Here is a 16,535-nt window from a genome sequence, read left to right as displayed (position 1 = left end):
CAGTAATATATTGACCAGCTCTATTGCTGTTTCCAGTTCTGTTGAAAAGCTATAAGTACTGCTTTTGTGAGTAGGATCATGGGATGATATTTATTTTTTGTTTGTTAGGTGAGTGCACATTAGTCAACTTGCAAAAATATAGCCGAGGGTGCCATTAACTTTTGAGAGGTTTGAGGCTCCATTGCTTTGATAATGTCTATGTTTTATGATTCATTGCTTTGTTTTGTCTTTTTTTTAAGATGACTGAGAAGACACAATGAGTGTGAAGGCATTTGAACTTGTTCCTGTGCTTGGGCAGGATCTGCTGATAGACAAAACCTGGATGTCCATTGATTGCATTGAATGTTGTGGGAAAAATCTTTATGTAGGGACGAGTGACTGCTGTATCTATCATTTTCTATTGGAAGAAAAAGCATCCACCTCAGGGAGACTTGCCTTTACTCCAACCAAACAACTACACAAATACCTGGGGCTAAAAAAAGCTGTGAATGAGCTAAAGGCAGCATCTGCTTTGAACAGACTTATGGTCTTGTGTGACAACACTGTGGTTTTATTGAATATGATCAACCTAGAGCCTGTATCATCAGGAGCTAAAATCAAAGGAATAACTGCATTTGCTGTGAATGAGAATCCAGTGACTGGAGATCCTTTCTGTATTGAGGTTTGTGCCATTTCATTGAAGCGGAAAACTGTACAAATATATGCAGTGCATGAGGACCGTGTCCAACTAATAAAGGAAGTCTCCACACCAGAACAGCCGGTTGCTATAGCTGCAGATGGGTTCTTCCTTTGCTTGGCAATGAGCACACAATATATTATTTTGAGTTATAACACAGGAACTTCACAGGACCTGTTTCCGTACAACAGTGAGGAGAAACGACCGATTGTAAAGCGAATTGGTCGAGAGGAATTTCTATTAGCTGGTCCAGGCGCATTGGGTAAGTTTATTGGCAATTTGATTATGATATTGAGTGTCATTTGGTGAATGTGATTACCATTTATATAGACTAATATGGCTTTTAAGTATTTCAGATGAAAGGGTGAATAAGTCATCCATTTCAAAAGTTGCTGCCAATTTTGAGTCCAATGTATAGTCTGAGGTGGCAAGGTAGCACAGTGGTTAGCACTGCTGCTTCACAGCTCCAGGGACCTGGGTTCAATTCCCAGCTCGGGTCACTGTCTGTGTGGAGTTTGCACATTCTCCTCGTGTCTGCGTGGGTTTCCTCAGTACTCTGGTTTCCTCCCACAGTCCAAAGATGTGCAGGTTAGGTTGATTGGCCATGCTAAAATTGCCCCTTAGTGTCCTAGGATGTGTAGGTTAGAGGGATTAGTGGGTAAATGTGTAGGGATATGAGGATAGGGCCTGGGTGGGATGTTTGTCGGTGCAGACTCGATGGGCCGAAGGGCCTGTTTCTGCACTGTAGGGTTCTATGTTCAAAAGCACCATTTGATTCACCATCACTCAAAAGAGACAATGTGCTTGTAGAGCAGTGGGATTAGACTGGACAGCTTAAGGAGAAAGGTTAGAAACATTTGTCTAATATTCTGAATTGTGTTCTGGAATCCTAAATGAACTGGAGGGAAGAAAGGATCTTGGTTTGAGAATAATGCACAGAAAACTTCAATGTGCTTTGTTTTTGCATTCACTCTGCCACAGAGCCTCAATAATCAGTAAGATTTTCTGCACTTGCTACAGTGTTCAATTGGAAAGTTAGCTCATCCAGAAAAGGGACCTGAACCAGCTGGAATAGAAACAGATTTTCAAGTAAAACAATACATGAGCAGTGGGAGGCTTTCAAGGCGGAAATAGTTTGGATGCAAACTCAAAACATTCCTTTAAAGAAGGACACCTTCCAAAGCTAAAGATCCATGAATGACTAAAGAAATTGTTAAAATGATACAGGTTCGTGGTAAATGACGTTCATGTTACAGTAAAGAATCTCTCAAGCTGCGCATTGCAGAGGAGAGCAGAGAAAGGAAATAAGAAGACAAAATGAGTGTACAATAGCAATTAAATGAATTGTCACTTGGAATAACAGGACTTAATTAATGGCAGCCAATGCTGAATTTAATAAATGACAGCCAATACGAATTTGTTGAAGGCTGTAATCATATCAAACTTTGAGTTGTTGAGTAATAGCAAGAATTAATGAACATAATGTGTATATTGTGATGGACTTTCAAAAGTTTGATACTGTGTTATATATTAAACCTGTTCGCAAATTTGAAATCCATGGGATTAAAGCAACACTGCCAACATGGACATGAAATTGGCGAAAAGGCAGAAAGCAAAGATGAATCGTTTAATTTTCTAGAGTGGATAGAAACATGCAGGGATGTCCATGAAGGTCCGTCTTGGAACCACTTCTCTTTCTGATGTATTAGTGATTTCAATTTATGACACATAGGTAAGAAAGTAAGTTTTGAATAAGAACATAACATAAGGAATAGGAGCAGGAGTAGGCCGTCTAGCCCTTCGAGCCTGCCCCGCCATTCAGTAAGATCATGGCTGATCTGAAGTGGATCAGTTCCACTTGTCTATCAAAAACCTATCTACCCATGACTTAAATATATTTAGCGAGGTAGCCTCCACCACTTCAACAGGCAGAGAATTCCAGAGATTCACCACCCTTTGAGTGAAGAAGTTCCCCCTCAACTCTGATCTCAACAGCAGCCCCCCCCCTGCCATCTTGAGGCTGTGCCCTCGAGTCCTGCTATCCTTTCTAAGCGGGAAGAATCTCTCTACCTCTACCCTATCCATTCCCTTCATTATCTTATACGTCTCTATAAGATTCCCCCCTCATCCTTCTAAACTCCAACAAGTACAGACCCAGTCTATTTAGTCTCTCTTCACAGTCCAACCCCCTCATCTCCGGTATCAGCCTAGTGAACCTCCTGTGCACTCCCTCCAAGGCCAATATATCCTTTCGCAAGTGCGGCGGCCAAAACTGCACACAGTACTCCAGCTGTGGCCTCATCAGTACCCTGTACAGTTGCAGCAAGACTTCCCTACTTTTATATTCTAGCCCCTCGCTATAAAGGCCAACATTCCATTCTCCGCCTTGATCACCTGCTGCACCTGCAGACTGGGTTTTTGCGACTCGTGCACAAGGACCTCAAGGTCCCTCTGCACCGTAGCATGCTGCAGCTTTTCGCCTTTTAAATAATAATCCCTCCTACTATTATTTCTGCCAAAATGGATAACCTCACACTTGCCCTCCATCTGCCAGGTCCTCGCCCACTCGCTTAGCCTATCCAGATCCCTCTACAGACTTTCCACACCCTCCACGCAATTTGCTTTTCCACTCATCTTTGTGTCATCAGCAAATTTCGTCACCCTACACTCAGCCCCCTCCTCCAGCACGTCTGTATAAACGGTAAATAGCTGAGGCCCCAGCACCGATCCCTGTGGCACTCCACTAGTCACCAACCGCCAATCAGAATAACACCCATTGATACCAACACTCTGCTTCCTATTAGACAGCCAATCCTCTATCCACGCTAACACCTTACCCCCAACTCCATGCACCCTAACTTTCTGTAGCAGCCTTTTATGAGGCACCTTATCAAACTCCTTTTGGAAATCTAAAAACACCACATCCACCGATTCCCCTCTGTCTACTGCACTAGTCACATCCTCACAGAAATCCAATAAATTCGTCAAACACGACTTTCCCTTAACGAATCCGTGCTGCGTCTGCTCTATCAAACCATTCTTTTCTAGGTGCCTCGCTATTTCTTCTTTGACGGATTCAAGCATTTCTCCAACTACGGGATATACGGAGGCTACAAAGGGTCATAAAATAGGTGAATGGGCATATTTCTGGCAAATGTGAAATTTTCCATTTTGGAAGAAAGAATAAAAAAGCGGCATATAATCTAAATTGAGAGGGTGCAGAGGGATTTGGGTATCCTAGTGCACGAATCACAAAAAACCTGTGCAGGTAGGACACCCGAGGAAAGTGAATAGAATGTCATTGTTTATTGTGAGGACAATTGATTACATAAGTAGAGGGGTTATGCTTACAGTCATACTGAGCACTGGTGAGACCATGCCTGAAGCATTGAGGCGCCTTGATAGGGTAGATGTTGAGAGAGTATTTCCTCGTGGAAAATCTAGAACTAGGAATCATTGTTTAAAAATAGTGGGTGACTCTTAAGATACAGATGAGTTTTTTTTGTCATGAGTCTATAGAACTCTTCCTCAAAGGTGAAAAGTTATCTGTGGTAAGTGGGAATGTGGAGTTAAGGTTACAGTCAGATCAGCTACGATCTTGAATGGCGAAGCAGGCTGAAAGGGCCAAGTGGCTTCCAGCTCCTAAATTGAATGTAATTTGGGGACTCTGGACACAGTTTCAAACTTTGCAGGTCAGGGAAAGCATGGAAATGTGGTAAACAATGAGGACATGATCACAGACTTGAAGAGAGACAGCAGATGAAATTTGATGCAGACAAGTGTGAAATGATGTGTTTTGGTTAAAAGAATAGTGATGAAAGTTAAATTGTATAATTTTAAAGTGGGTATAGGAACAGACCTTGGAATTCACATACACAAATCTCTTAAGATAACAGGATAGCTTGGTATAGACTAACTTGAATGCTTCAATCCTGATAAAGTGTTCAAAATCCTAAATTAGAGTAGTGTACAAAAGCAAGGAAATAATGATAAATCTATTGAGTCACTGGTCAGGTCCCAGCTAAAGTAATGTACCCAGTGCTGGTCAGTACTGCTTAGAAAAAATGCCAAGGCATTTCTTTAAGGATGCAAAGAATACCAGAATAGTACTGAGGAGAATGGACTTCAGTTATCTGGAGAAAATAGAGAATTCGGGATTTTTCTTTGAGCAGAAAAATATTTAAGAGGGAGATTTGAAAGCGGTATTTAAAATTAATGAGGGTTTTGATAGAGTAGATGGAAACAAACTGCTTCCATTAGCAGGAAGATCTGTAACCGGAGGAGACAGATTTAATATATTTTGCCAAAAAGACAGAAATGGGAAGTTATTGCAAGGGGAACCAATTGGCTGGACAGTTATCGTGTAATCAACTTGATGCCAACAGCACTAGCTTCAATTCCGTTCATGCTGAGGGCCTGTCTTCTCAACCTACCTGTAGTTAAAAATAAAAATCCTAGCTGTGGGTTGGCAAATAATTGTCAACGACCCTCCTTTGAAGAGAAAACTTCTGAAGAGTGTTGTGATCTGGAATTCCCTGCCTGGAAGGATGATGGACTACGGATTCAGTTGTAACATTAAAAAAGGAACTTAACATATACTTAAAGCAAAAATTTATTCCGGTCATGGGGAAACATGAAGAAACTGAAATTCTCATACCATTGCTGATTGTAAACCATTACAGAAAATGGAAGTTAAAAAATAACAGCAGTAATATCAAAGTGCATGTATTTCCAACCCTCGCAAAATGTTTTAGCAGTGAATATTTTAAGGTCACATTTTCAGAGAGTGTGGAAATCTCTATTAGCCGTTAGATAGTTTAATCATTGGTTTGATAGTATGTGACAACAAAAAGTAAGTACTTTGTAATGTCCAAAATTATAAGGAACAATTTGTACAGTGTGTACTGAAGAAATGATAAGATTTTTGTCTTTGGTGAATGGATGTTGTAACTTTAATAGTCAGTTTAAATTGATGAGATTAGCAAAAGCAAAGCTACAAAAGATAATTGTCAAGACCCTTCTGATGTGTGGGGCTTGGGAATTTAAGACTTCCTCGTTAAGCCACACACTGGGTGGAATCGAAGGCCAGTGTCATTTCTGGGTTCCAAACTTGCACTGGCCATCAGCATGCCTGCCAGGGAGATCTTCCTGGAGTAGACCAATCAAAAGACCACCTCCCAGGTCTGCGGTCCAATTAAGGAGGGCAGGTGGATTCCTGAGTTCTCCAAGGGTGGCAGTCCCACAGGTGAGCACTCTCAGTGTAGGAAAGAGTTTGGGAGGGCCCCATGTTGAGGCACCCCCTGAAGAGGTATCAAGCTAATCAAATATAAGACGGTCACAGCTATGAGGCACGCCTGTGGAGTGGAAGCTGCTGCACAGGATGGCTACAGGCGTTGTGGAGTCTCTGGGTGGTGACTGGCATGCTGGTTCCAGGCACCTGCCAGACTTGGCCCTCAGTGGGGTATCACTGCTGGGAAGATCACCATTAGCCTACAGATGGGCAGTTAATCATGTAGATTGGCTTCCCACTATTACCAGGCAGAGCCTCTGGGAAGACTGTCAGCACTCTGATCTAACACTAAATCTTGTGAATTTCCTCCGATCCGTTTTCAACATGCCCCACATGACTGGGAGGATTCCATCCACTGTGCCAACATTATTGCAGGTTGTCTTCACCTCTCACTCTTTACAATAGTATGAGAAACTGGTTTCCATTCCTGACTTTAAAACTACCAGCCTTGCCAGCAAAGTTGTAAAAGTGCTCAAGCGTTTACAGTAATGCCAATGGCAGACCCATTTACTGTACTAAATTCTTCCTCATACAGAAATGTTGCAGAATCTTTTCGATATTTATTGCTATGCACATTTCTCGTTTTTCAGCTTGTGGTATTTGTATTGATAAATCTGCAAATGCATAAAATTCATGGACTTTTTTTCAATGACATACAAAAATTAGCAATAATGCTTGAATGATATAGAAATTTAGAAGTTTTAGGAACCGATTACACCGCTCATAGATTACTGTCTCCAACAAAAGGAGTCATCTTTGATCAACTGGCTGTCTAGTCCCAAATGTGACAAATCATACTCAGTCTTTCAATTATTGAATAGTGCTTTCAGCAACACATTACAATTAATATGATCATATACGTGATGAGGTTAAGACTATGATGATGTTTGCTGCAGTTAAAAAGGGGAAGGGTTCAAGAGCTCTTAATGTAGTCAACATTAACCTTAGCATGTGATACGCGGATACAAAATGAGAAAGTTGCTCCCACTATTTGTGCTGCACATAGAAGCTTTGTTGCAGCATTTTCTTGCCCCGGTGCTTGATGTGTGTTAGGGAATCTGCTTGTAATTCTCCACCATAACAATGCCAACTGTATCACTAGTTTATATCATCCTGACTTAAATGGCTTATCTGGGCGTATCTAGCTATCCAGTCAGGTGAAAATAATGTACTGTAGTCTAGAAGTTTCTCACCACCTGTTCTGTATGTATTTCAGTGCTGCTCCTCCCCCATTCCTGACCCTGTGTCTCCCCCTAAAAAAAAGTAATCAAAAAGAATGAATGCAACACCAATTTGAGTAGAAACAGATTCACTGCATAAAGTATTTAATTTCAGAAGTTTAATGGGTACATTTAACTCCAGTTATAGCTACTGAAAGGATAGGCATAAAATCATTTAGTTACAAGTGACCTTTAATGAGGTTATCAAAAGAAGCGAGGATATCTTTACTGGAAACACATGCATGTGACGAGTTGCCAATTTGGGCAATCAAATACTTGTTTCAGCTTTTTTCTCCTTCTCGGGAACGAAGTTTAAAGTTCATTAGTGTCATTCACTTTACATTAACACTGCAAAGAAGTTACTGCAAAAAATCACCTAGTTGCCACAGTCTGCTGCCTATTCGGGTACACTGAGGGAGAATTTAGCATGGCCAATGCATCTAATCAGCACATCTTTTGGATTGTGAGAGGAAACGAGCACCCGGAGGAAACTCACGCAGACATAGGGAGAACGTGCAGACTCCGCGCAGACAGTGATCCAAGCCAGGTAAATTGAACCCGGGTCCCTGCTGCTGTGTGAAGAAGTGCCTCCTAAATTCCCAATTGGACTTACAGTTGCATTAAGTTTGAACATCCCCACAAGTGGAAATATCGCTCCCTATCTTTATCATCTCAAGTCACTTCATAATTTTGAAGACATCCGTTAGGTTAACCCTCAGCCTTTTGCTAGAGAAAAAATACATTTCCTGATGGTTATAACTGTTTTATTCTGGTAAGTCCAGATGAAAATCTATTTTGCATCCTCTCTAATGTCTGTGTATCCATTTTTGTAATACGTAGACCAGAACTTTGGACAGAACTTGGTGTAGTCTAACCAAAGTTTTGTATACTTTTAGAACATAGACTACTACAGCACAAACCTTCGGCCCACAAGTTGCGCCGATCATATTCATACCTACCAGGCCTATCTATAACTCTCAATCCCATTAAATCCCATGTACTCATCCAGAAGTCTCTTAAAAGACCCCAACGAGTTCACCTCTACCACCACCGACGGCAGCCGATTCCACTCGTTCACTACCCTCTGAGTGAAAAACTTACCCCTAACATCTCCTCTGTACCTGCTCCCCAGCACCTTAAATCTGTGTCCTATCATAGCGACCATTTCAGCCCTGGGAAATAGCCTCCGAGAATCCACCCTATCTATTCCTCGCAATGTTTTATAAACCTCTTTCAGGTCGCCTCGCAACTTCATCTCTCTAGGGAGAAAAGACCTAGCTCCCTCAACCTATCCTCATAAGGCATGCCATCCAATCCAGGCAACATCCTTGTAAATTTCCTCTGCACCCTCTCAATAGCTTCCACATCCTTCTTGCAGTGAGGCGACCAGAACTGCACACAGTACTCCAAGTGGGGTCTGACAAGCGTCTTATAAAGTTGCAGCATTACCTTACAACTCTTAAACTCAATCCCTTGATTAATGAAGGCTAGTACACCATACGCCTTCTTGACCACATCCTCCATCTGTGAGGCCAATTTAAGAGTCCAATGGACCCGAACCCCAAGGTCCTTCTGCTCCTCAACACTGCTAAACTTGGTATTGTATTCCTTCATCCCACTGGACCTGCCAAAATGGACCACTACACATTTATCCGCGTTGAAGTCCATCTGCCACTTCTCCACCCAGTCTTGCAACCTATCTATGTCTCGCTGCAACTTCTGACATCCAAACAGAATAAATAAGAACAGGAAAAGTTGTAAAAGAGGTGGAGGAGTAGCATTGTTAATCAAGGATAGTTTAACGGCTGCTGACAAGCAGTTCAAGGGGGATCTGCCTACTGAGTTAATATGGGGCTGGAGTTAGAAATAGGAAAGGAGCAGTCACATTGTTAGGAGTTTTCTATAGACCCCCAAATAGTAATAGAGATGTGGAAGGGGGAATTGCAAAGCAGATTATGGATAGATGCGGAGGTCACAGGGTAGTTATCATGGGTGACTTTAACTTTCAAAATATTGATTGGTACCTTTATAGGTCAAATAGTTCAGATGGGCAGTTTTTGTAGTGTGTTGGAGGGTTTCCTGACACTATGTGGATTGGCTGACAAGGGGTGGGGCCACATTGGACTTGGTACTGGGTAATGAACCGGGCCAAGTGTTAGATTTGTTTGTGGGAGAGCACTTTGGAGATAGTGACCACAATTCGGTGTCTTTCGTTATTGCAATGGAAAGGCATAGGGCTGTATGGCAGGGCAAGGTTTATTATTGGGGCAGGGGTAATTATGATGCGATTAGGCAAGAATTAGGGAGCATGACATGGGAACAAAAACTCAGGGAAAAGCATAAATGAAAAGTGGAGCTTGTTCAAGGAACAAATACTGTGTGTCCTTGATAGGTATGTCCTGGTCAGGCAGGGAGGAAATAGCTGAGTGAGGGAACCATGGTTCACAAAAGAGGTTGAATGTCTTGTCAAGAAGAAAAAGGAAGCGTATGTAAGGATGAGAAAACAATGTTCAGTTGGGTTGCTTGAAGGTTACAAGGTAGCAAGGAATGAGCTAAAGAAAAAGGGCTTAGGAGAGCTTGGAGGGGGCATGAGAAGTCCTTGGCAGGTCGATCAGGGAAAACCCCAAGGCTTTTTATTCTTATGTGAGAAATAAAAGAATGACCAGAGTGAGGTTAGGGCCGGTCAAGGATAGTAGTGGGAACTTGTGCATGGAGTCAAGAGATAGGAGGGGCAATGAATGAATTCTTTTCTTCAGTGTTTAGAAGGAGAGGGACCATGTTTTTGAGGATGAGTGTGTGGCGTAGGCTGATAGGCTGGAGGAGGTAGATGTTCTGAGGGAAGATATATTAGAAATTTTGAAAAACCTGAGGGTCGATAAGTCCCCTGGGCTAGATGGGATATATCCTAGTATTCTTTGGGAGACAAGGGATGAGATTGCAGAGCTTTGATCTTTGGGTCCTCACTGTCCATGGGGGTAGTGCCAGAAGACTGGAGAGTGGTGCATGTCGTTCCTCTGTTCAAGAAAGGAAATAGGAATGACCCTGGTAATTATGGGCCAGTTAGTCTCACTTTGGTAGTCAGTAAGTTGATGGAAAAGGTCCTGAGGGGTAAGATTTATGACCGTTTTGGAAGATGCAGCTTAATCTGGGATAGTCAGTGCAGATTTGTGAAGGGTAGGTTTTGCCTCACAAATTTGATTGAATTCTTTAAGGAGGTAACTAAGTGTGTAGATGAAGGTAGAGCAGTTGATGTCCTGTACATGGATTTTAGTAAGGCATTTGATAAGGTTCCCCATGGTAGGCTTATGAAGGAAGTAAGGAGGTGTGGGAAAGAGGGGAAATTTGGCTGATTGGTTAAGTAACTGGCTGTCTCATAGAAGACAGAGGGTGCTGGTGGATGAAAAATTTTCAGATTTGAGACCAGTTACCAGCGATGTATCACAGGGATCAGTGGTGGGTCCTCTGCTATTTTGTGATTTTTTTTTATCAATTACATGGAGGAGGGGCTGAAGGGTGGGTCAGTAAATTTGCTGATGACACCAAGATTGGTGGAGTAGTGGATGAGGTGGAGGGCTGTTGTAGGCTGCAAAGTGACATTGATAGGATGCAGAGCTGGGCCAAAAAATGCCAGATGGAGTTTAACCCTGATGAGCGCGAGGTGATTTGTTTTGGTAGAACAAATTTGAATGTGGATTACTGGGTCAACGGCAGGGTTCTGAGGAATGTGGAGGAACAGAGAGATCTTGGGGTTCGTATCCACAGGTCTCTGAAGATTGCCACTGAAGTGGATAGAGCTGTGAAGAAGGCCTACAATGTGTTGGTGTTTATTAACAGGAGGTTTGAGTTGAAGAGCCATGGGGTTCTGTACAGGACCTTGGTGAGACCACATTTGGAATATTGTGTGCAGTTCTGGTCACCTCACTATGAAGGATGTGGAAGCATTGGAGAGAGCGCAGAGGAGATTACCAGGTTGCTGCCTGGTTTGGAGGGTAGGTCTTATTAGGAAAGTTGAGAGAGCTAGGGCTTCTCTCTTTAGAGCGGAGGAGGATGAAAGGTGACTTAATAGAGGTTCATAAGATGATGAGGGGGATAGATAGAGTGGACATCCAGAGACTATTTCCTCGCGTGGATGTCACTGTTACTAGGGGGCATAACTATAAGGTTCATGGTGGGAGATATAGGAGGGATGCCTGAGATAGGCTCTTTACTCAGAGTGGTTGGGGTGTAGAATGGATTGCCTGCTGTGATAGTGGAGTCAGACACTTTAGGAACTTTGAAGTGGTTATTGGATAGGCACATGGAACACACCAGAATGATGGGGAGTGGGATAGCTTGATCTTGGTTTCGGTCAAAGCTGGGCACAACATTAGAGGCCAGGGGTCTGTATTGTGCTGTACTGTTCTATGTTCTATAATATCCCTGCTTTCCAGTTCTATTAATCCAGAACAAAGTTTCTGGAAAAAACTTGCATAATTCCCAGAGACAACAATAAATAGCTTTATTTTATTTTGCCAGCAGAATTTGGGATTGAACTTTCAGTTTTGTGTGTCCATCAAGCGTTAATGGTTTGACCATTTTCTGCTAACTCATTTGAGTTCCTGTTTTGTATTGAAAGAGACAAGAAAGGCAGATTAGTGGAAAGAAAAGTAGTGGAAAATATGAAAGCGTGGTGACTTAAATATTGTCAGCATTTTTTAATTATCCCGGACGTCATGTCAAAGAACAGGATGCGAAGTTGCTTCCCTCATTCAGTGGACAGAATGTGGCTAGTTTGTGTAAACCGGGAGTATTGGGGTTTAAGAGTCTCCATTTTGACGTTGCATAGAACTGATTGGTGACATTAAGAATCAATCACTGTAAAATTTGTAGTACAAATCTCACTCCCTATCTAAATACGTTATTTTAATAAAAGATTCTAGAAATGCATCACAGTTTGACAAAGCTCCTGATAGCATAAGCTTGCCAATAATCTAATGTTTTTCAAAAGAAGACTTTTTTACAGTGCCACCAAATGCCAAGAGTTAATTGCTATGACACTATCACAATTTATTGGAGATGGCCTTTCAAGAAAATACTCCTGGATGGAAAAACGTTTTTTTTCCCCTTCGTTGCTCAGGAACTGGACCTGAGGTTTGCAAAATTATGTTCTTAAATAGTGTCAACTTTTTTAAGTTTGTGTGGAAATAACCTGAAGCGAGCAGTCCATACAGAAATCATTTTTTGTTTCTATTACCAATTATTCAAGATTAATGATAATTAGGTGATTTTTTTGTGCTCCTTTTCAAAACTGGCCTTTTTCCAGTAATTCTTCTAAAGAATTTTAAATTAAACTGCTTCAGTTGAAAGGCATAGTACTTGGTTGCTATTTTGGTCACTGGCAGTACATCCAAGTGGTTTTGCATGTTTTGTGGATAAAGTTCATGCACTTTTTGAGGAATGAAGAAACAGCTTCCAATACCATCTCCGCTAGTCAAGAGTCTTGGGAATGAAAAGGGATTGAAGCATTGCTTGTAATTAAATGTGTGAATTAACACTTTTATTCTCAGTAGTGTAGGTCCTATAATTATTAACAAATGCTTACCAATCAGGCAGCAAGTTTGCTGCAAGGCATTAGGGACATGGTAATTGCAACTCATTAATTCAGTTCTTTTTTTAAAATTTTCCTTTGCAGGAATGTTTGTGACAGCTGCAGGAATCTCAGAGCGTGCACCTGTTCACTGGTCAGAGAATGTGATTGGAGCAGCTGTATGTTTTCCTTATGTAGTAGCTCTTGATGAAGAATTTGTTACTGTGCACAGCATGCTTGACCAGCAACAGAAGCAAACTATTCCATTCAGAGATGGCCACATACTGCAAGACTTTGAAGGTAATTCAAAGGAAGTACCTTTTGACCAGCATATGTTCAGTTACTTCAGTATCAATAGTTACTCTTTGGTTCAAAAATGTGTGTTGTTTACAAATTTGAAAGATAAGGGTAATGGAAAAAGCACTTTGTTACATAATTAAGCTGTGTCCAACCTTAACATTCAGAAGCTATGCAAACCTACTTGACAAGTGACATTGACTTATTTTAACTTCTTTTGCAATTTTATTTACACATTGTGCTTAAGTTTCACTGTCACTCTTTCAGAATAAAATTTGAGTTCTGGAAAGATTATTTTCCTCCATTATGGAGTTCAGTAATATATTGCTTCTAATTGTGGAAGTTGTGACATGATATATTTATATAGCATCTTTAACCCAAAGTGCTTCACAAGAGCATCCTAAAACAGTACAACACCAAGCCAAATGAGGAAGATTAGGTGAGAGTTCTAAAAACCTTGGTCAAGATATATCTTCAAGGAAGAAGGCAAGGTAGACTGCTATAGAGAGGTGTAAGGAAGGCATTCCAGAGCTTGGAGGCACAGTCACCAATGATGGAACAATTAAAATTGGGGATATGGAAGAGGCTAGAATTATGGGAAAACAAATATTGCTAAGAGTTGTTGGCTGGGGGCGCTTAGAGGCAGGGAGAAGTGGGGCCATGGAGAGACTTGAAAACAAGGATGGGAATTTTAAAAGTAAGATGTGTAATGTAGACCTGGTGAGATACAGTTGGATATTATCATCAAACGTGAAAACTAACACTACCTTGCCAATTTAGATCATAAAGCGTATGGGTGATGGGGAATTTTCGAGTTGAGACACAAACTGCAGTGTTTGGATGGATTATGTTTACGGAAGGTAGAATATGGGACACTAGCCAGGAATGTGTTGGTATAGTTGAATCTAGAGGTAGCAAAGGTAGGAACAAGAATTTCAGCAGCAAATGAGCAAAGATGTCCAAAGTGAGGACCTTTTACGGAGGTGGAGATGGGCAGTCTGAGTTATTGCCCAAATATGGGTCAGAAGGTCATCTTGAGTTCAAAAATTTTTTAAAAATTCATTTGTGGGATATGGGTGTTTCTGGCTGGCCAAAATTTATTGCCCATCCCTAGGTGCCCTTGAGAAGGTGATGGTGAGCCACCACTTTGAATCACTGCAGTCTGTGCTATGGGTTGACCCACAATACCACTAGGGAGAGAATTCCAGGATTTTGATGTGTGAAGGAACAGCAATATATTTCCAAGTCAGGATGATGAATGGCTTGGAGCGGAACTTGCAGGAGGTGGTGTGCCCATTTATCTGCTGTCCTTGTCCTTCTAAATGGAAGTGGTCATGGGTTTCGAAGTTGCTGTCTAAGAATCTTTGGTAAATTGCTGTGTTGCATCTTGTAGATAATGCACACTGTGGCTACTGAGTATCGGAGTGGAAGTTTGTAGATGTGGTGCCAATCAAGCAGACTGCTTTGTCCTGGATGGTGTCAAGCTTCTTGAATGTTGTTGGAGCTGCACCCATCCACGCAGGTGGGGAGTATTCCATCACACTCCTGGCTTGTGCCTTGTAGGTGATGGGTAGGTTCTGGGGAGTCGGGAGGTGAGTTATTTGCCACATTATTCCTAGCCTCTGAACTGCTCTTGTAGCCATTATGTTTATATGGCGAGTCCAGTTGAGCTTCTGGTCAATGGTAACCCCAAGGGCGTTGACACCAAGGTTGTAAATAGACTGGCTTGATCTTAAACTGTTGCCAACGTGAGGGATGTAATCAGCGATTACTAGATGGAGATTGGTGCAGGGACCAAAAACAATTGCTTCAGTCCTCCCACTATTTAACTGGGGAAAGATGATGCTGGAATAATGAGCAGTTCTTGCAGATGAGAGCAGAACCTGACAATATTTTAAGGGTCCATCAGATCTGCTGGTGAATGCCTAAACAAGCTATTTTGAATGTGCATCCCTTGGATGTGCCAGGGTGAGAGAGAGAGAAATAGCTTCATTGGAGGCTGGGGCAGGAAAGATGTGGAGTTAAGGGTGCAGTTGAGTAAATCAGTCACTGCAGAAATATTATGGTGAACAGTGAGCCAAAGGTTTTTAGTTGGGATTTTAAAAGTGCGAATGTAAATTGAATTGGGGGTAGATCCAGGGTTGAACACGGAAGGAGATAAGTCAAGGAGACTTGAAAATGGTGGTGGTAGGTGTGCATGGTGAGTGATGTGAGGAAATGATCAGAGATGGCCTTAACTTGATATGTTGGGACTAGTGAGACCAAGTGAGATGGCAAAGTTGAGGGGAAGGCTGAGAATATGGGTTGGGAAGTTTACACAGTCAGAGATTGAGGGAGAACGAGAGCCGTGAATTCAGAGTGCCATCTTAGCTGAACTTTTTGAAACTCCCTCTCCTAAATTTTCCCCACCACTTTTTTTAGAAGTTTTTTTAATACGTTTGTTCCAACATGAGCATTTCACTTTGCAAATTGCCACTGTGGAATATTTTTATACTTGAGGGCAATTGTTCTTTCAACGAATGGACGTAACTGAGTAATTTTTGGGGGGTTCAGATCAACCTATGCCACAGTAATAAACTCAAACAATACTTAACAAGGATCAGTCCAGATGTGATAGACTGGTACAATAACATGTCTTTAGTGCAGATAAGGAAATATAAATGAGGGGCCTATGACCCTTCTATCTAATATGAATGGATTGAGTTTTACTTTAAGCACATTGACACAGGGGTTAGTACTGCTGCTTCACAGCGCTGGGACCTGGGTTTGATTCTGACCTCGAATGTCTGCCTGTGAAGTTTGCATGTTCTCCCCATGTCTGCGTGGGTTTCCTTCCTGAGTCCAAATTGTGCAGATTAGGTGGATTGGCCATGCTAAATTGCCCCTTATTGTCCTCAGATGTGTGGGTACAGGTGATTAGTGAGAAATGTGTGGGATTATATGGATGAGATGGCACAGACTCAATAGGCTGGCTTCCTGCACTGTAGGGATTCCATAATTCACTGCTCTATCTAGCAGATCATTCTGGTATGAATCACCTTCTGGCATGATTCCTTAAGTTAGCTTTTGCACTAATGTCTCAGAAAATCAATCAACACAAATCAGTCTCTATCACTGAAAAGAAGTTGAAGGGTCTGAAAGTTGCTGTGCCTCCTTCCTTTCCTTTACTACATTCCTTTCTCCTCCTCCTCTCCCCTCACCCCTACACTTCTTTTGTCACTGATAGGATTTTTTTTTTCCCCTCTTTGCAGGGATAATGTACGTTGCTCAAGACCCTTGAATGTCACACTTAACATATCCAAGTATCTGCAACAGTTCCAGGATTAGTCCTTTCAATTGCAGGTTATGCTGCAATCTCAGCTTGGGCACTAACAGATCAATCTTTCATTCATTCATGGGACATGGGTACTGCTGGCAAGATCAGCGTTTATTGTCCATCCCTATTTGCCCTTGATGAAGTGCTGGTGATGAATCACCTTCTTGAAC

At 41.8% G+C, this 16,535-nt stretch overlaps 1 protein-coding gene across 5 annotated transcripts in view; it reads left to right on the top strand.

Moving 5' to 3' along the window:
• tgfbrap1 (transforming growth factor, beta receptor associated protein 1) overlaps positions 1-16,535 on the top strand; it is a 51,692-nt gene that overhangs the window by 10,757 nt on the left and 24,400 nt on the right. For all 5 annotated transcript variants that reach the window (XM_080197165.1, XM_080197169.1, XM_080197168.1 and 2 more), the window contains exons 2-3: positions 240-938; positions 12,858-13,052. In XM_080197165.1, coding sequence (XP_080053291.1) covers positions 257-938; positions 12,858-13,052 — 877 coding nt within the window. In that variant the 5' untranslated portion in view covers positions 240-256. The remainder of the gene's footprint in view (positions 1-239; positions 939-12,857; positions 13,053-16,535) is intronic.

This window comes from Carcharhinus amblyrhynchos, chromosome 10 (assembly GCF_965287045.1).
Source record: "Carcharhinus amblyrhynchos chromosome 10, sCarAmb.v2.hapA, whole genome shotgun sequence".
Taxonomy (NCBI): domain Eukaryota; kingdom Metazoa; phylum Chordata; class Chondrichthyes; order Carcharhiniformes; family Carcharhinidae; genus Carcharhinus; species Carcharhinus amblyrhynchos.
Note: the sequence above shows the minus strand (reverse complement) of the source record. Positions and strands in the feature narration are given on the sequence as shown.